General features: G+C 45.3%; 1 protein-coding gene across 1 annotated transcript in view; it reads left to right on the top strand.

Annotated features, from left to right (window-relative positions):
* Positions 1-19,256, top strand: part of ANTXRL (ANTXR like) — a 64,534-nt gene that overhangs the window by 25,455 nt on the left and 19,823 nt on the right. Inside the window, exons 10-17 of the mRNA XM_005242597.3 lie at positions 700-798; positions 3,064-3,133; positions 3,937-4,015; positions 8,176-8,271; positions 8,976-9,014; positions 12,121-12,219; positions 13,730-13,897; positions 15,080-15,160. Of these exons, the coding sequence (XP_005242654.1) occupies positions 700-798; positions 3,064-3,133; positions 3,937-4,015; positions 8,176-8,271; positions 8,976-9,014; positions 12,121-12,219; positions 13,730-13,897; positions 15,080-15,160 (731 nt within the window). The remainder of the gene's footprint in view (positions 1-699; positions 799-3,063; positions 3,134-3,936; positions 4,016-8,175; positions 8,272-8,975; positions 9,015-12,120; positions 12,220-13,729; positions 13,898-15,079; positions 15,161-19,256) is intronic.

The following is a 19,256-nucleotide window of genomic DNA, read 5'->3' as shown; positions in this document are numbered from 1 at the left end:
ATGACAAAAATCACAGGTTCCCTCCCTATCAGGACTATCAGGACACAGCAGGTGTCTTGTACCACTGGTGGTTTCTGCTGCTGGAGCAGGGGTGCGCAGGGAGAGCATAGACAAGATGGCAGTGCCTGGGTTCTTAGTTACTACAATGTGCAGCAGGAGCTAGTGGGACTGTGCACAGGCAGAGTTCTTGTATAGGCAGAAGGATTGTGTTTTTCCAGGGATTGTACCAGAGGCAAAGCTTCCCCTCTGATTCACAGGGGATTGGGAGGGAAGTCCTGTTTGTCAGCATCTGCCTGAACACAGCTGCTGCTGAAAGCTGAGTGCCATCTGCCATGGAGACGGGAGGCAGGACTGGTGCTTGTAGTTAGCAAAGATGTCTGTCCCAAAAGACATGGAGGAGCCATGAGATGACATCAGCCAAGTCAGACTTGGAGTATTACTGTGGCATCTTTAATTAAGGCATTGGTGATATATGGTGTGCTTGCAGGAGCAAACGAGACAAAAGAGAAGGCTGTGAAGCCCTAATGCCACTATAGCACTCTTGGCTGCTGCTGCTGAACAGTGAGAGTGTTGGTTTGAGTGTTTTATTTCGGGCATAGGGCAGAAAACGACCGTTGTCATGTTGTACTTCAGATCACTCTGGACAGAAATGCTGTATTTGAGTTATTTTTCATAACTTTTCTGTATTTTTACTTACAGAATCCTTTCAAGTTGTGGTAAGAGGCAATGGCTTTTATCATGCAAGAAATATCGACCAGGTACTCTGCAGCTTCAAGCTCAACGACAGCCTTACGATCAGTAAGTTTGCAGGCTGGTGGATTCCAGTGCCCCTGTGGCTTTGTCACCTCATCAGACATAGGCCAGCTCTCATCCATGTTGAGGGGAGTCCATGGCAGTGAATGTCGGGGGAGCTGGGTAGGGATCTACACCTAACAGAAGCTTGAAATTCACCCTTATTCAGTCCTGTGACCTGTGAGCATTGTGTTGTGAGTGCTTACGTGGAGCTGCACAATTATCAGCATCATTGTAATGATGTGAGTGATGCATACAGCCAGTGAGGACCAGGTGTCAAGTCTGAAGAGAGAGAAATAAAATTGCTCCCTATTCCCTTGTTCATCACTACTAAAAAGAAATAATGCTGCCTTCATCCCCTGGTGATGTTTGCAGACTGTTCACTGGTTCAGGAGACATTCACCATGAAGCAGGGCCCCCGAGCCTGCTCCTTTCCTCCCTGACACCGGTTGTTGGTCTCATCACAGCAAGTGTGTAACACACAAACTCCCTGTCACGGCCATGCTAAACAGGGTCTTCTGTTTGCTGTCTCAGCAGCCAGGCGAAGGATTGAATGGCCAAAAAAGATCGAGTGTCCAGTTTCTCAGCAGTCCTCTCATTCCTGAGGAGCTGTGTATGCCTGGCAGGGTGAAGCACAGCATGGGGAGAGGAGCTCTGCTCCCTTTCTGTATATGCTCCCCTTGTTGGCTGAGCACAGTAGAGGCTTTCATATCCTTTCGTGGTCAGGCTGGTACCTTCACTAGTGGTGAATTCACTTGCAAGAGGGAGCACATGAATTACTCCTTCATTTCCCATCCTGGTTGCCTACGTGGAGGCTACATTAAATAAACTCTGGTGGTCTCACTCCGATTCCACTTACAGATGCCCTTTGCCAGGGATTTGTTTCTTGTGGTTTACCAGGTAGACAGCCTTCTTGCTTTTTCTTCCTTGTCCCTAATCCACTAGCACCTTGACTGGAATTCACACAGTGAGCACTGATCTGGGCCTGGAAGTACAGAGGAGGAAAGCCACCCTGATTTTACATCTCCTTCCTCCCTGTTGTGTTTTTCTTGGGTTACATCTGCAACAGATGTGATGAGACACTGATCTATGCCTGCTGGCTTTTTGCTCTCAGGCTGGCCCTGAAACATATCACTGTGATTTTCATGGCCTCATCCCTGCCAAAACAGGGAAATGAGTTTTGTCTTCAGGTGTGCTTGGAGTGAGTGAAGCATGAAAGAACAACTGTTACCTCTGTTGTTGCATAATTGTTTTTCCCTAGGTAGAAAGAGTAATCCAGCCTTTAAAATGCAAATAAACTGCCATCTTTTACCTGCCCCCTGTTCACCTGGGTTGGACTCCCGTGGACTAGTCTTTCTTTGGACTAGCACTGTAGCTGCTTTGTGGGCCATTTAGAGTTGAGCTCTGTGTCGCAGCGGTGACTTGTCTGCTCTTGTGCCTCAGCCTGCACACTTTCAGTAGAGTGTTGTTCCAGGATTGCTGCTGGGCCTCCTCCCTGTGTTCATGGGACTTGGCTTTGTGGATGTGATTTTTGAAAGCAACAGGATGGGCACTGCTGACTCTTGGAGCAGTGGAGTGCAAGGGGGTAGGAAAACACCCATTGCCTTGCTTTTGACTCTGCCTGCACCAAACCCCTATAAACATGGGCTGTTTGCAGATGGTGCTGCCACAGATGGGTGGTGGGGGCAGGAGAAGCAGCAGGTACTGCAGGATAGGTCCTCGTGGTAACCTCAGTCATGGCCCCTCTCTACATGTCTCCTGTATGTGACCAACCATGGCATTTTGTTTTCTAGTGTCTGTCTGCTTCAGCTCCACCCCAGCTCTGTCCTTCCTTTTCTCTGGGCTCAAACAGTGCAGCCATGGCTTCTCTTGTCTGTGCGTTTGGAAGCGAGTAGGCAAAAAATAAACCCTATACTTTTGCCCTCAAGAAACTTGTGGGGTCAGAGTATTCAGTATGAGCAGAGTTTGTGTGCACTTTTCAGATAGATAAGGTGAATATTGCTCAAAGCTGGTTTCCAAAAGGCTGATCGCTGCTGTCAGGACCAGAGGTATGCTTCCATTTCTTAGCTGTGGCATCTCTAGCCTGCTAACTTTATATTGGCATCAACAAGAATGGTCATCCTAGTACTTGATCACTGGGGAATATTGGTACTTGCCTATATACTGAATTTGTCTGTAGCTGTTATTGGTGTCAACACTTCTCCAGGGGGTGGCCTGCTTGGGACGACTTCTTGTTTTTAATCTCTGAAAGTTATATTCTTTTCTTTTCAGATGAAAAGCCAACCCTTGTTCATGATACTTACTTACTTTGTCCTGCCCCAGTGATAGAAGATGCTGGACAGTAAGTATTGTTTTCCAGGATGTGTTGAGAGAGTGGACTTCTAGATGAGAATATCACTGCTGAGCCAAGGGCTCAGATTTTGCCCAAAGTATCAAGTAAATAAGCTTTTTTGTGTGTATGACAGGATTACAGCCATCCCCTTTGTGCCAAATCCTGTCCTAGTGTGAGCCAGCATAGCTGGCTGAGGGGGAATGCCTCCTTCTCCTTTCCTGTCCATGGGTGAGGAAAAGTTGTTTGGTGAAGTTTTGTTGGCTTTTTTGGTTTGTTTTTTTTTTCTTTACTCAGACCCTTTCTGTGATATTGTAGAATGGCTAGGGCCAAATTCTTCTTTAATTTCACCGTCATTTCAGTATTTTTATCCTTGACCTCAGTACAGGTATCCTGGATTTGCTTGGATATAAAAGAAAGCACATTCTGTCTCTTTGAGCTGTAAAAGGTTTTTTTGTTCTTGTTTAAAAAAAAAAAAGCTCTTAAATTTTTTTGTGCTATATAGGGTAGTATTGCAAATATCTAAGACTTTGTTATGACTTGCTGTCCTGGTGCCCTTTTCCCCAGGTGGGATGAAGGTTTTTTTAATAACGAGCATATGCCCCAATTCAATTAAACCAACATAAAAAGGGTAGCTCGTGGGCAAGCAGAGATGCAAATTCAGGTAAGCACCTGAAGCCATGAAAATGCCTTGACTCAGCAGGACATGCTATCCATGCGTGTTCATGAGCCAATGGCTAAAACAGAGCCAGAATAAAGGTAACAATGGGTATAAAGATGACACTAAAAATAAATGTATCTGTTTTGTGCTTTAGGGTGGTTTTCCTACAAGTCAGCATGAACAGCGGGCTAACATTCATCTCCAGCTCTGTCAGCATCACCAGCACACAGTGTGTAAGTCATTGCAATGGGGCTTGACAGAGAAACCATGAGATCCTGGAAAGAGGCAGTAGCTCTTCAGGCAAAGCCGCCTTGAGTGAGCATGAGCTCTCTGCAGCTTCTGCATCACGGTCATTGACTGGATTCCCAGCTGTTCTGTGAAAAATAACCATGGCTAGCTAAGATTTAATTGTTATTGATGATGGGTAGATTATGATAGATTTAGTGAATAAAAAATGACAACAAAAGGCACCCTGGCAATTCCTGTTCCAGGAAAGGGAGAACTTTAAAGCTAGAATCCAACTGCAAGGGAACCTGAGAAAATGAGGGAAGGAGCAGCAGGAAGCAATACTGTTGAGCTTTGGGATCCGTTGTGAGATCTGGGGTGAAAGGTGCAACTGCCAGGACTTGGATCTGGAAGGGCCACAGCATGGAAAGTCCTCTTAAATTTACGTGGTTATTTTTTGGTTGGTGCTTACAGCATTTGTTCTTAAACCACAACAATTTACCTTTATTAGTTCATGACTTGCTAAGGTGGTTTTATAGTTTTAGTGATAGGGGCTGGTTGCTTTTCTTTGGCGTCATGGGAGATGACCAGAAAGAGACAGCAGCTTCAGATCCTGGGATGAGCTTCTTGATAAAAGGCTGCTGCTCAGTCCAGCCAAGGGTGAATGTGCTGCTGTGGTACAAGCATCAGCTGGTCAAAAATACCAGGTAAAGCATGAGGGACCAGCAGCTAGAAGTGATCCTTTATCAAAATCAGATTTTAGAATCAGTCAAAATGAAGAAGCTAATAGTTAATTAGTCTTTTTCCTTGCCTTGGAGTTAAAATAGGCAACACCCATAGCTGGTGCAAGCAGGTACAGTAGCTAAAGATGTGGCCTTGTACTTGGGACTAAACCAAGCTGGCTGAAGTACCTGGTATCAAAGTTGAGCTTTATTGTTATTAGTGTCAAAAGGACTTTTATAGCCTATGCCAAATGCTGTCATATTGGTTTGTAATCATTGCTGGCCTTTTTGACAGCTGCAGAACAGAAGGGCAGGAATGCAGACAGAGGCAGTGACTGGAACTTACAATCTCACTTTCTGATGTTTTCAGCAATGAAGCTGGGAAGCCTCGTGCCAGGTTGCTGGAACAGTCCAGGGTGCAGGGACTCAGAATTTAGCAGAGATGTATTTGCTGCTTCACCTGATTGCTTTCATTTTTCCAAAACTTTCCTCCAAATTTTCTACATTGAAGACTGGTATTTTCACGTTTTATTCCCCTCTTCTACCTTGGGTACAATAAAACCTTTTGTGTCTGTAGGGAAACACGAGTGTTAACTGGTGCATTTAGTTACCCATATGTAACTTATTGCTGATGAAGAGTGAAGTCTTAGCCCTAGCTGGGGTCCCTACAGGCCAGAGCATGGACGGAGGAAGCTTTCCTCTTGGTAGCTTTCAGATAAAGAGAGGAATCTGATCTCCAGTCCCGTCAATCTGACAATTTTTGACCAGTCTTGCAGACTGAATGTGAAAGAGGCAGGAAGCCTGATTCTCAGCTGGTACAAAAAGACTGTCTCACTCCAGTTACATCCCATAAGTAGGGAGGTTGGCAGTTCAGTTTCCAACTTTGTCTTAATTTCATGCATTTCACTCTTCTCATTTTAGAGACTCCCTCCGTTTCCTTTCCTCTCCCGTTTCCTTTTCTGTGGGTGGCAGTCAGCTGGCCTGCTCAGCTCTCCTCCCCAGCTGGCCCTTCTGTCCTTTCTGTACAGTAAGTATCTTCTCTACTTTACTCCTAAAGCCTCTGTGTGAGCCCTGTGCTTGTATCTGTTCAGCTGCATGAAGTCTGCTATTTCCTTTTCGAAGTCCAGCTTCACTATGATGCTTTGTATATTTAATCGTTAAAAGAAGACTCTTTAGCTTCTTGCTGCCAGCAGCTCCTGAGCTGCGGCTGGCAAATGTCTCAGCAATTTATATGAACTCTTAGCATGGGAAAAGCGAGCTTGGGAACAAAGGCTACAAAACAAGGAGGTAATGTGTATTTGGAGTAACAACAGGAGTGGTATGTGCATCTGTGGCTCCTGCACTGTGTTTCTACTGTGCTTGGATTTGTTTTTAAAGAGTGCAGCAATACCCCGTAAAGTTATGCTTGACTTTTACTCGTCCTTTTCTCAGCAAACTGACTTCACTGGGAATTCATGTCTCTCAAGTGTCTGCTTTCCAGATGCGTTCGTGCTGCAGGGGGCTATAGGAGGGCCTGAGAAGGGGGCTGCAGCACTGAACTGTTTTCTAACAGGACTCCTTTGGGCAGGGGTTTGGCACATGTTGCAGTATGCCACCTTGGCTTTCAGCTAAATGAGGTGAGCTAAATAGCATATCCCAAAACAGGTCACTTTGTGGCATCTATAACAAGAAGCCACAGAGCAGTGGATGGATGGTGATGCTGTGACACAGAGATATGGGATACTAGGCTACCTGCCTAAAAGCATGGAGCAGAAGCTGTGGTTGTGTTAGTCCCATCTTCAACATGTCGGTCCTGATAGCTCTGGGATCTGGCCTGACAAACAACCACCCAGGTTAGCCACTTGGGATCTCACCCAGGCTTTGCAAAGCTCTTGTCAGCTGGTACTTCCTTTTCCATCCTCAGCTTTTTCATTGTGTGAGGGGTAAACAAGCCCACTAGGAACAGTGAAGGGGACTCCTGTTTCTGGTGTCATGTGAATTCAGCAAGTAGTTTCAGATTTAATAAGGTGAATGTCATGGACTTTAATCCTCCATAAATCTTCTTTGGAATTTGCTTTCTTTCCATTTATCCTCCCACCTATCCTCCATAAATCTCTTGCAGCTTCCTCTCTAACCAGCCCCTATTTCCTCAGCCTGATTCACAGACCTCTCTTCAAGCTCTTTTCACATCTTTCTAGTCCCAGGCTCTCCTCTACTTTGCTGCCACATTTTGCCTGTTCTCTTGTACTCCTGTTGCTGGTGAATTTAACCTTTTCTCAAACTCTGATAATGTATCATTGAAGAGGTATCTTTTCCCAGTATGAAAGAAATATTTGAAGCACCAGAGATGCTCATCCCAGAGCCCAGTGCAGTCCAAGGAAAGAGCATGTCCCAGCATGCCGCTGCCCATTTGCCACAAATCCTTTAATTTCCAAAAAGCCATGTGCTCTGTATGTTCTGCAGGGGCCAAGAAGCATATAAAGACCTGCTTTCCTGTAGTCATCAGAGCATACGCTGAGTTAATATCTCTTCTGAACGCGCTGACATGAAATGGTCTGAAAGCAAAGAATCCCTCAAGATGTACCCAGGAAAATCAAAACCGTGATTATCTTTGGTTGCCTGGCTGCTCTCAAAAGCTAATTTCTAACACTTGAAATTTTTTTTGATTATAGTCACTTTAAAGAAAATTTAACTTTGATTTTTAATGTAAACCCTTAGCTATCCAGCCCAAGAGTCCCACTGTTCTCTGCAGAGAAATAGATGGAATATAAGAATCAGAAATGCTTAAGATCGTGATTACAGCATCACATTAAAAATAGTCAAACCAGTCCTAGGAAGCATACCAAGAACCAGCAGCATTAAGTACTAGTTTGCTTAATCATTCCGGCTGGGGTTGTGTGCGCAGTTTGAGGCAAGAGGCCATATGGGCAGGCTGGGGAGCTGATGCGCCTGGGCGAGTAAGTTGTGCTGTGTTCTTTGTTGTTGATATGCAGAGTTACCCGTAAGCTCTTAGCTGCAGTATTCCCATTCTTTGAGTATCAGCGTTTGCATGTTCTGTATCTCTAGTGATGAAAGGTTACTCTTCACACCTGAGAGTCTGTTGTCATGTAGTTTGCAATGCCCCTTTGACAGTATGAAAGGACCTGACAGCACAGATTTGGGAATGGCTGGTATTCAAGTTCAGCACCCTTGAATCTAGTGCGCTATGAACACAATACATTTATATATTTTATATATACACACCACAAACAGGAGGTGCTTCCTGGAGTTGTGACTTCAAATACAGATGTGTCACACCAAGTGCTGATGTGACCCTAATGATAACAGTGAGTGACTGCACAACCTACCTGAGACCTTGTACTGAGGGAAACCTGGCTTACTTTGCCCAGTCTAAATGTGTGATGTCAGGGCTCCTGCCTTGTTCGTGACATGCACAGGTCACTCAGAAGCAATCATCTTGTTTGCAGCTGACTGGAACCATCCTTTTCATTGCTCTCCTGATCCTCTTTCTGTTGCTGGCTCTGGCTCTTCTGTGGTGGTTCTGGCCCCTTTGCTGCACAGTGGTAAGTACAGGGTTTTGTTCTTTTGACTTGGTTTCATCTCTTCTCTGCAGAAGCACGGTTACAGTGTTGGAGTGGGTGGTTAACTTTAAGAAAAATGCTGGCAGGTTTGTAAGGCCCTGATTCAACAAATTGCTGAAGGCATGTGTTGAAGCCGCTCTGGTCTGAGTTTTGGAGTGTTGCAAAGCCTACATGATTTCGACCCTGAATGAGAAGTTTAGGTGAGCTCATGGACATGGCCCAAATTTCTGTAGGGATCGAGACCTTCTTAGAAAAAGATTTTAAACCTGCTGCGGGAAAAGTGTAGTGGAACTGATTTACGAATGTGTGCATAAGCTGTTAACAGTCTTTTTTAGGGACAAGAGTTAGGCTTTCTCTTTTATTCAGAGGAGCTGCAGATGCGGAGTGAATATTTTGCACTAGCTTGGTGTATGACATTTTTTAGGCAGAGCTACCATCATGGAGCTGTATTATGAGTTAATAGGGCACTTCTTGACTAATCAGATAGTTCAATGTTAGGGATTTAGCTTCTCGTCCACATTTATTTTATGCCTGCTGAAATGTAATGGGGCTAACAAGGATTGAATGTAGGGGAATGGAGCCCAGCAACCCGTCTGTGGTATCGGCAAGAAAGCAGAAAGGACATAGCACTGAGATGGATGAACCTACCATTATCTCAGATTTCTCCCATTGTTTATATATTGCAGGTGATCAAGGAGCCACCGCCACCGCCACCTCCGGAGCCTGTAAGTGTGCTATTTCTGAGCTGCTGCAGCCACTGTAGTGTGTTGTGCTGCCCAGGAATGTCAGCCCTGTAGGTGTCTTAATGACACCTTGAAGGCTGTGAGAGGAAGGCTCTTGCGTTAGGACAGTTATTTCTGCTTTCTGGCCTCTTTATATACATACAGCAAGATTATTTCCATCCACAGAGAAAAGTCAAATAACTCAAAGTCCACGGACAACAGTTCCTGTGTTGTTCATTTTTGCTTCTGCTGCACATCAAACAGGTGTGTAAGCAAATCTTTGCTTCTCAAGCTGTGATGAAACCTGTCCCTCTTCCAGTAAAGCTGCCATTGCTCTCAGCAGTTTAGCCCAGATTATTAGTAAGAAACAAAATCGGGCAGCTGGAGGACAGGACAGCAAAGCCACGTTGTTGTGGTTTTGCTACAGGAGAGGGAGACGAGAGCCTGCCCTGGCTGTGGCTTTGCTGCAGAGTGACCTTTGGAAGGACATTTAGCCTTCATCCATTTAGGTTGTGAGCTGTTTGAGGCAGGGTTGTATTTAGTTATTTTTGGACAGTAGCCCTGAACTCAGCTTAGTTTCACTGTACTTGTTTAATAAAAATAATAGTAATAAATAAAAGTACCTCCAGAGAAAACTCATGCCTCCCTTTATTTCTTTCCTAGGCATAGGCAGTTAAATGATGGAAAAATACTTGCCTAACCCACAAGAGACGCTTACAGTTTGCTGCTGATTTGCTGTAGCTTGGCATGAATATAAGGAGGCAACCACAGCTGCTGTTTTGAGGTTGCCAGAGGCCACCATTACTGTGTATGTGATCCTGTCGCTTGTCCTGGGCAGCAGCACTGTCACAATTTAACTTCAGAATACACACCAAAAATCATGCTGCTTTTAGGGTGATTAGTATCGTCATGAAGCATGCAATTGCAGCCATGCTGTGTTAGAAAGAGCTTTCAGAGAGCATCACAATCCTGCAGCAGGGTTTCCAGGTGCTTTGCGATTATTCTGATCAGCAGAGATTTTTAAATGGAATCAAAGAGACTGTGAGCTGACGTGAGCCTCCAGGAATAACACTGAACACAGATGTTACCCACCCCTTTACTTGACCTTGTCTTTATCCAGTATGGATTGCTTTTTCATTATGCTTACCACTAGCCTCCCTAGGTATGGTGACCTGCTCTTTACCTGATGCAATCTGGTATTACGTCCATTAAACTGAATATAGTTATCTAAAATTTATTCTAAACCACAAGCGTTAGATTTCCATTGCTTTTCAAAATGTATGTGGTAGCTGTTGATGTTGCTTTCTGTGTTCGTTGTAGGGGATATTTGGTATAAAACCTTTACCAGCTGGAAAAGTATCAGCCATCACTATTAACTGTGTCCTGCTACTGCCAGGCTTGCCAGCAATAAGGGTTGTTAGACCTGAACGCTTGAAATCTGTGTTACATTGTATGGAAGAGGCTGGTTATTTTATGTAGCACTCGAGTTGACAATGAAATAAAATATAAATTCGTTAAAACTGCTGTAGTAGTTAACTGGGTTTCAGATGTGGCACAAAATGGGATAAAAATTGTGTATTTGTTAGGCTTTTCAAAACAACCCGCCAGAAAAACCACTAAACCAAAACAACAACAAAACCCAACACAAACCACAATGCCTTCCTTGTATGTTTATTTCCCTGACAGGATAAAAAAACAACAAAAAAAACCCCAGACCCAAACCAACCCAAACAAACAAAAAATCCCCAAACCCAACCCCCTTACTGGGGTTGTCAGCTCTGGTCTTGCCTGCCCATACTGAAGAATTTGTTGGAGGAACTGACCCATGAGCCATAGCTGAGAGATCAGATGTTACTGAAATAACTGATGGAAATACCTTTCTCCAGGGTATAATCTAAGAGTTAAATATGAACAAACAAAATTTAAGGCATGTTTTTTAAAAGCAGTTACTGGCTTTTGGACTTTCAATTCCTTTTACGTTCCAGTAGAAACATGTAGGACAATTTTGAGGAAAAGGTCACCTAGAAATCTGACAATAATTTGTGTCCTTCTCCAGTATTTGGATTTCATTTGATTATTTTCTTTTTCAGTAAAAACTAAGCCCAGGCAATGTTTCTAGGAGCATACTTGTACTGTTGAATATTAGTAGAGGGCACTGTGCATGGCCAGTTCAAGAGCAGCATGCACATCTGCCTATCAGCATGAGGTGTAGTTCTTTCTCCTTATTAAAAAGTGTGAGGAATGAGGATGGTATTGTACGAGGCTTGTTGGGCCCTTTCCTCAATTATGTGTGTACTTGGAGAGTGTCATGATGTGACTTTCAGCTGCCTCCACTCAGTGTGATGATAGGGAGCCTGAGAAACCCCAGTGACTTCTGTTGGCTCACGATGATAGAGCTGGAGATGTGTTTCCAGGGTTGTTGAACCAGAAACACTTGCCAGCTCTCAGTTAGGCAAGAACAGAACAAAGCGCCTGAAGTAAATCCCTTATTCAGACTCCCCCACATTTGAGAAAAATAATCGGTAGTCTTTATAATTGCAGATCAAAACCTGTGGATCTGAGCTTCCTGACAATTTGGAGATGCTCCGGTCTGAGTCCTGGTTCCAAATTGTACAGCTTGAGCCAGGCTCTACAAAGAATCAAGCAATGTTACTGGTTACAGCTGCCATGAGTAGAGGGACTGATACACATGTTAGAAAACTCATAGTGATAGCCTTTTTCCCTGTTAGGTGACATCAAGTTCTAAAAGTACAATTAATAATAATTTTTTGGGGCTGATTGCTGCATTTTCTGCATAGAATAGAGGCAAGCCAGTATAATGTACGATTCAGCTAAACTTTGCCTTCCCTTACAAGTCAGTTGTGATTTTGAAGCTCAATGCATATTTGACTAAATAAAAGCTGCCTGGAGTGAGGAATAGGCAATCCTCTTTGGCCTCCCTAGTTAAAATTGCAGCTGCAGAGACAAGAGCCTTCTGTTTTTTTGTCATCAAATAAGTGTAACATACAAAGCTAGATATCAAAGGATTGGATCATAGGATGTTAATTTGTTTTCTGTAGTTTATGCTGTTTGTGAGAACAGCAGTAATATCTTCCTGTCTTTTCCATAGGAATCGGATGATGAAGATGGATTGCCAAAGAAAAAGTGGCCAACTGTGGATGCGTCTTATTATGGAGGTCGAGGTGTTGGTGGGATTAAGAGGATGGAGGTATTCGGCTTATTCTTTAGTGTAAAAATCAGCACATTTAATTATAAATTGTAACAATATATTTTTACGTGTTTTTTAAAAAAGCTGCCTTGTTGGACTAGAGACTGAGACTTAATTAGGGCTTGACCACCCGATTGCACCTGCTGTCCAAGTAACAGACATCAAGCTGCCATCATTCACGTGAATAATAAATCGAATCTAGAATTATGAGCCACCAAAATTTGCAGGTTAAGAGATGGAATAAGCACTGAAAGAAGTTTTAATTTACTGAATCAAACTCTTCAGTGCAGTCTGGTCCAGTTTTCCTGTCTCAGGCAGAGTTACACTGGTGTTGAATATTTGAGGGTACCATCTACACTGTGCCTGGCTGGCTGGATGCAGTTGGTTTGGGGAATTTAAAACAGCAATTATGTCCCGTGCCGCCCCCCCACCCCCCTTTTTCCAAATGCACAAAACCACATCTGTGTTGAAGCTGGCCAATGATGCAAATCCTGCCCTGAGACTCATGCACAAGCCAGTCTTGATGTGTGTGAAAGAAATTTGCCTTGTGCTGTCCTGTGGTATGTACATTCAGGGAGTCAGCCAAGGGCCTGATGATGACTTTTAGGGATGTCACACCAGCAACTCCCACTAGATTTAATTGATAGCTGAGGGAAAGGGGCTAATGTAAGCCAGCTGAGGATTTGGACCAAACTAGGGATAACAGAAGGAAAGCAGTGGTGTCTCAGCAGGTACCTGCAAGTCTTCAGTTGAAGTATTTCATCTTAATATCCTTAACCATTTTCCTTGGGAGAATATTATCCTTGGTGCTGAGTAACCTTACGGATCATATATCCTTGAATGCAGAGTCATATTTCTGTTTGAGGTAAGTCAGACAACAAAATCAGAATTTCAGCTTGAAATAAGTAGGGTATAGTGTGGGAAGATGAAGTTTCTGACCTCTCTTGTGACTATGCAAGGTTGTCTTTGGAAGAGCTGTTTTTAGTAGTAGCTGCACAAGTTTGAGCACTGATGCTCTTACACCATTCACGTGCTTCTCTACTGGTGCTTTTTTCACTTCTGAACTGAACAGCAGGAGCTGTTAGGGCTAGCTGTAAAGACTGCCTGCCTTCATCTGGTGCTGCCACCTGCCTTTTGTATGAGACTACGGGATGTGTATTGCACCTGTGTCCTCGCAGAGCTGGGCAGAGTGCCTCACATTTCACTTGAAAATGGCTTAATTTGCCCTGGATGCTGTGAATTCCAGCATCCAGATGTGAATGCTGTGAATAACAACGTCTTAGGTTACTGGAAGGTGCAAAGCCTAGTAGTTCAAGTAGCTTTTGAGTGAGACTATTTGACTCTTAAATGTGTATTTTTGATTAGTGAGAGTTTGGTGCCTTCATCAATTTGGCTTCATATCTCATGGCTTTGGGTCATCTGATGGGAACTAGATTAAAGCCTGTGAAAACCACCTGCTGGTGGGGACTGCTGAAGTGCCTCTACTTACAGTGTGCTCTCCTGGCTTCAGGTGCGATGGGGAGACAAGGGGTCAACAGAGGAAGGAGCAAAATTGGAGAAGCCCAAAAATGCTATTATTAAGTTGCCTGAACAGGAGTATGAGCCATGGGAACCCAAGCCGAAAAAGCCCCATGTGAGAAAACCACCTTCCCAGCGGAAATGGTACACTCCAATCAAGGTAATGTCTCTACCCCTCCGTTTCACCGGGTCTCGTATGTTGTGCGTGTTACTACATCCCACTTCCTTAGCACCGCCTTTCTTATGGTGGAGCTGGGAGAGCCTGTTTAGAAAAATGGCCAGTAACCCTCAGCTTTGCCCGTTCCTTGGAATGTGCATTTCACCTGGCACTGTGCGGCCATAGTTTTTTGAGGAAGAGTGGAGGGTGTTGAGGTCATGAGAATACGAGGTCATGAGGTCATCTTCCCTCTCTCAGCTCACGCCGCCTTTTCAGGTCCTTTCGTGCAGCCTGGTTTGGAACAGCAGATACCTCAACTCTTGGGGAGGGCAGCTGCTGGTCCATGCCATCTGAAGGCAGCACACAGAGAAGATCAGATAAAAGGTGCCGTGTTTGCTTTGACTGCGCTGTGGCTAAGGCCCTGGGTTGGCATTCAGCTCTGTTCCCCTCTAGTTTAGCCACAAGACATAGTGTTTGATTTTGGGCAAGTCGCTCAGTCTCTCCACACTTGCATCCCCATTTCTCCTATGTCATTTTACTATCTGGTGTCTTCCTGTCTTTTAATGTATGTATCCTCACAGCATCCTTGAGGCAGGGCAGAGCCCTTCTCTCCGCTTACAGAGAAGGAAGCTGGAGGGCTAGTGCAGGCCAAGTGAGCAGCACACTGCGCTCAACCCAGAAATGTGTGGCCATGTCCCAAACCAGTGCTTTGGGGGATGAGATCATTGTCGTCGTCGTCCCCCGTGCTCGCAGATCAGTTTAACAGTGCTTAAATTTACTGTCTGGGAAGTGCCTGTGAATTTTAAAGCCTGCCTAGGTAGGTGGTCTTGTGGCTGTTTATCCACGCTCCAGCTTGCCTCCCATCAGTACAGCGCTTTTGTTAATGTAACACCTGTGTAATTGTGCCTCTCAGGGGAGTTGTTCACATTAAACTACAGTCATCCTCTGAGTTTTGAGCAGGCTGAATTTACCCTTTTCCATATCAGGTACATGTTACCCCGTTGAGGTCTGTCTTCTGGCTGTCCCACTAAACAGTATACAGAACGCAAGGACACAGGAGCAATGTTTGTGCAGGCCGTTTAATACAGAAAGGCTGGATCTTTCTGGGTCATGTCTTGTTGTTGAGTGGTGAATGTTTTTTTTTTTTTTTTAATTTGTTTGTTTGGGTTTTTCTTTTAATTCTAGGGCAAACTTGATGCACTGTGGGCTTTGGTTCGACGAGGCTATGATCAAGTCTCTCTTATGAGACCACAGCCAGGGGATAAGGTAAGGTGTCACAAACACACTGGCATGTCACTTCTCTGTTAGGAGCAGCAGTGCTCTTCTCTCCCAACCACCTTTTTTTTTCCTCCATCTCTCTTTTTTTAATTTTTTTTTTTTTTTGGGGGGGGGGCAGTTAGCTTGTCTCTTTTCACATTAACTTAAGGCTAAAAATTTGTCATGAGAACCAGAGATTTCAAAATGAGGTAAACTGTTTGCTGTGGCATCTGTTTAAAAGTATTGCCCCAAGAGGTCAACAGCAATGTCTCCCCTGTGATGATTTGAGCAGGCTGAGGAAGAAGCTGGCCAGCCACAGTAACATATGAGACCATTTGCTGCCATATAAGTTCTTAGCCTTTTTTTAATAGGCACATGTGTTGAAGTTAAAGGATAGGTTCTTTGTGGGTTCTGGGGACTGCTTGTTTTGAATTTACTATGCAGTAGTTGTTCTACAACAGTAATTATCCTTCCTACCCAAATTCATAAAAAAGCTTCTCAGACTTACTGATAGTGTTAAGTGATTAGTGAGAGAAATCATGAACTGATGATGAAGAAAAAAATCATAGCAAAGTCAATGAAGAACAAAGTTTCTGTAGAATTCTGTGCACGGACATATTTCTCAGTCATATCCTATACGTAAGTAGAAAGTATCTCCTGCCTTGTTAAAGTCTATTGGCCAAACATAGGTCAGGAGTAGATTTCTCTGGGGAGGAAGCAGGGGGTCTGTGCCTTTCAGAGCCACAGACATGTCTGTGTGCTGCCCCTTGGCCACTTGTAATACTTAGTTCAGAGGCCTCTCAATTTGCCCATGAGAGCCTGGCACTGTTATGGTTGTCCCTATCTTGTTTTTCGGGGGGGATAAATCCATAAAGGCAGGCTTTCCCTTGGTCGAGGAGGATCATGTTAGAGATCGCTTGAGCAAACCTGACACCCACAAATCCATGGGGCCCGATGGGATGCACCCCTGAGTGCTGAGGGAGCCGGCAGGTGTTATTGCCAAGCCACTCTCCGTCATCTTTGAAAGGGCGTGGAGAACAGGAGAGGTACCTGAGGACTGGAGGAAAGCCAGTGTCACTCCAGCCTTCAGAAAGGGCAAGAAGGAGGACCCAGGAAACTACAGGCTGGTCAGCCTCATCTCCATCCCTGGAAAGGTGATGGAACAGCTCATCCTGGAGGTCATCTCTAAGCATATGGAGGGGAAGAAGGTCATCAGGACCAGTCAACATGGATTTACCAAAGAGAAAAGGCCTGACCAACCTGATAACCTTCTAGGATGGAATGACTGGCTGGGTAGATGAGGGGACAGCAGTGGATGTTGTCTATCTTGACCTCAGCAAGGCTTTTGACACTGTCTCCCATAACACCCTTACACGTAAACTGAGGAAGTGTGGGTTAGATGAGGAGACAAGTGAGGTGGACTAAGAACTGGCTGATTGTCACAGCTCAGAGGGTTGTGACCAGCAGCACAGAGCGTAGCTGGAGGCCCGTAGCTAGCGGTGTTCCCCAGGGGTCAGTACTGGGCCCAGTCCTGTTCAACTTACTCATCAGTGACCAGGATGAAGGGACAGAGCTACCCTCAGAGCGTTTGCAGGTGACACAGAGCTGGGAGGAGTGGCTGATACACCAGGAGGCTGCACTGCCGTTCAGTGAGACCGGGACAGGCTGGAGAGCCGGGCAGAGAGGAACCTGATGAAGTCCAGCAAAGGCAAGTGTAGGGTCTGCACCTGGGGAGGAACAACCCCATGCACCGGTACGGGCTGGGGCTGGCCTGCTGGGAGGCAGCTCTGCAGAGAAGGACGTGGGAGTGCTGGTGGACAGCAAGTTGCCCACGAGCCAGCAGTGTGCCCTGGTGGCCAAGGCAGCCAGAAGGACCCTGGGGTGCATTAGGAGGAGCATGGCCAGCAGGTCGAGGGAGGTGATCCTGCCCCTCTGCTCTGCGCTGGGGAGGCTGCAGCTGGAGTGCTGTGTCCAGCGCTGGGCTCCCCAGTCCAAGAGAGACAGGGAACTGCTGGGGAGGGCCCAGCGCAGGGCTGCAAAGGCAGTGAGGGGACCGGGGCATCTCCCTTGTGACGAAAGGCTGGGAGAGCTGGGCCTGCTCAGCCTGGAGAAGACTGAGAGGGGACCTGTCAATGTCTACAAATATCTTGAGGGCAGGTGCCAAGAGGACGGGGCCAGGCTCTTTTCAGTGGTGCCCAGCGACAGGACAAGGGGCAGCGGGCACAAACTGCAACACGGGAAGCTCCTTCTGAATATGGTGAAGAACGTCTTCACTTTGAGGGTGACAGAGCCCTGTCACAGGCTGCCCAGAGAGGCTGTGGAGTCTTCTTCCCTGAAGACATTCAAAACCTGCTGAGACTTGGTCCTGTGCAACCTGCTGTAGGTGAACCTGCTTTGGCAGGGGGTTGGCCTAGATGGTGTCCAGAGGTCCCTTCCAACCCCAACTGTTCTATCATAAGTATTGAGTGCTGTTACACTTTCAGATTTGGCTTTTGGTTATGGCTCTTTGAAACATAAGGACTGGGCAGAGATGACAGCAGCTTTCTCGCCACTGTGGCCCTTCTCCAGCCAGAGTCATCACCTTTACTCTCAGGAGAGAGTTATAGAGTTACAGCAGTAGGGGCCATAAAGTGTTTTTGCAGGGTAGGAGCGGTGCAGAGGCCCTTGTGCTGGGCTTGTTTGGTTGGGTGACTTTCACACCTAATAACAGATTTTAAAAGTAGCCCGAACTTGAATCACCTGGGCAAATATGTTGCATCCCTCTGGCTTTTGGCAAAATACCATTATGCCATTTGTCTAGCTATTAACCAAGCATGCAGCTTCAGTATTTGAAGGTCAGTCTCTTCCAATTTTCTTTTGGTGCCTAAGGAAACTAAGAGAACAAACTCAGCTTCCTATGCTACTTTGTAAGGTGGTCTTAACTGTTGCACTAAGCTGCATTTTCGAGGCAGCTGTGCTCAAGACACCTTATTTACTTTTTAAGCACGATCTAGAGCTTCTGAATAGGCTCTTTAGGCCCAGCTGTATTTTGATAGCGCTAACGTTGTATAATACAAATCTATCCTCTGCCTTTCACTCCCTCGGTTGGTACATTTCTATCAGTGCAGAGCACAACAGAGCCTCTGTTAGCCTGCGCAGTCAAGGCACATGCAGGGGGCTGGCTCTGAACAGGGATCCTCAGTTCCTCGCCTTCCAGCGCTGCTGCAGGGAGGGCAAGGGGCTCAAAAGAGGCAATGTAAAAGAGAGTGAGCTGAAGGATTATTGTATCAGGGAGAACATTAGAAAAATCAAATGTACATCTGGGAAATAGGGTGGAAAGAATCCTATTGAGCTAGATTCTGTGGAAGAATAGGATCATCTCTGTTCCCTGGCCTGTGAAATTAACTAAAGCTGAAGAATACTGAAAGTGAAACAAGAAAATGACTAGACATCCTTCTGCTGTTTGGAAAAAGAAAAAAAAAAAGACATCACAGGCCTGTATTTCATGAAGAAAGCTAGCACAGGAAAGATCAAGGTTATTATTTATTGTTTGGTTGACTTTTCTAGTAGCAGTCTCTCAGTGGAGAATTGGCTCCTTATGCTTTTGGTGGGGGATAAGTGTATAAATATACATGAATGTACACATTAAGTATATAGGAGTATATGCACACGTGCACACACTTACTTTCTGGCTGAAGAATGGGGAAATCGTTCATGCAGCCCCAGGAGCAAGCCCACAGCTCTGCTCCACTCATCCCCAGCAGGGACAAGGACACTTCTGCACAGTCAGTGGGTTTTGGTTTACTGTTGGGTAGGTAGACATGAAAGTACAGCCCAACATGCCTCAGTGCATGGTGTTCTTCCAGACTGTGCCATCCAGAGGCCAGTGACTATGCGGTGATCTTGGAGAGGGATTGCTTTCCTGTGTGGGGTTTTGAGAGATTTGGGGGAGCAGGGGGAAGGGTTCTTTGGGTTTTATAGTTTGCCTTGTATCGTTTGATTGAAGGTAATTTCATAGCTGTCTTGGTTGTTCAGGAAAAGCAAAGGAACACAATTTAACACTGTTTTGAGAGTGGCATTTAGATTCATAACTCAGAAAATTCCTATCTCTGAATTTCCCAGAATC

The sequence above is a fragment of the Falco peregrinus genome, chromosome 1 (assembly GCF_023634155.1).
Source record: "Falco peregrinus isolate bFalPer1 chromosome 1, bFalPer1.pri, whole genome shotgun sequence".
Lineage (NCBI taxonomy): Eukaryota > Metazoa > Chordata > Aves > Falconiformes > Falconidae > Falco > Falco peregrinus.
The sequence above is the reverse complement of the archived record's forward strand: the minus strand, read 5'-3'. Positions and strand labels throughout refer to the sequence as shown.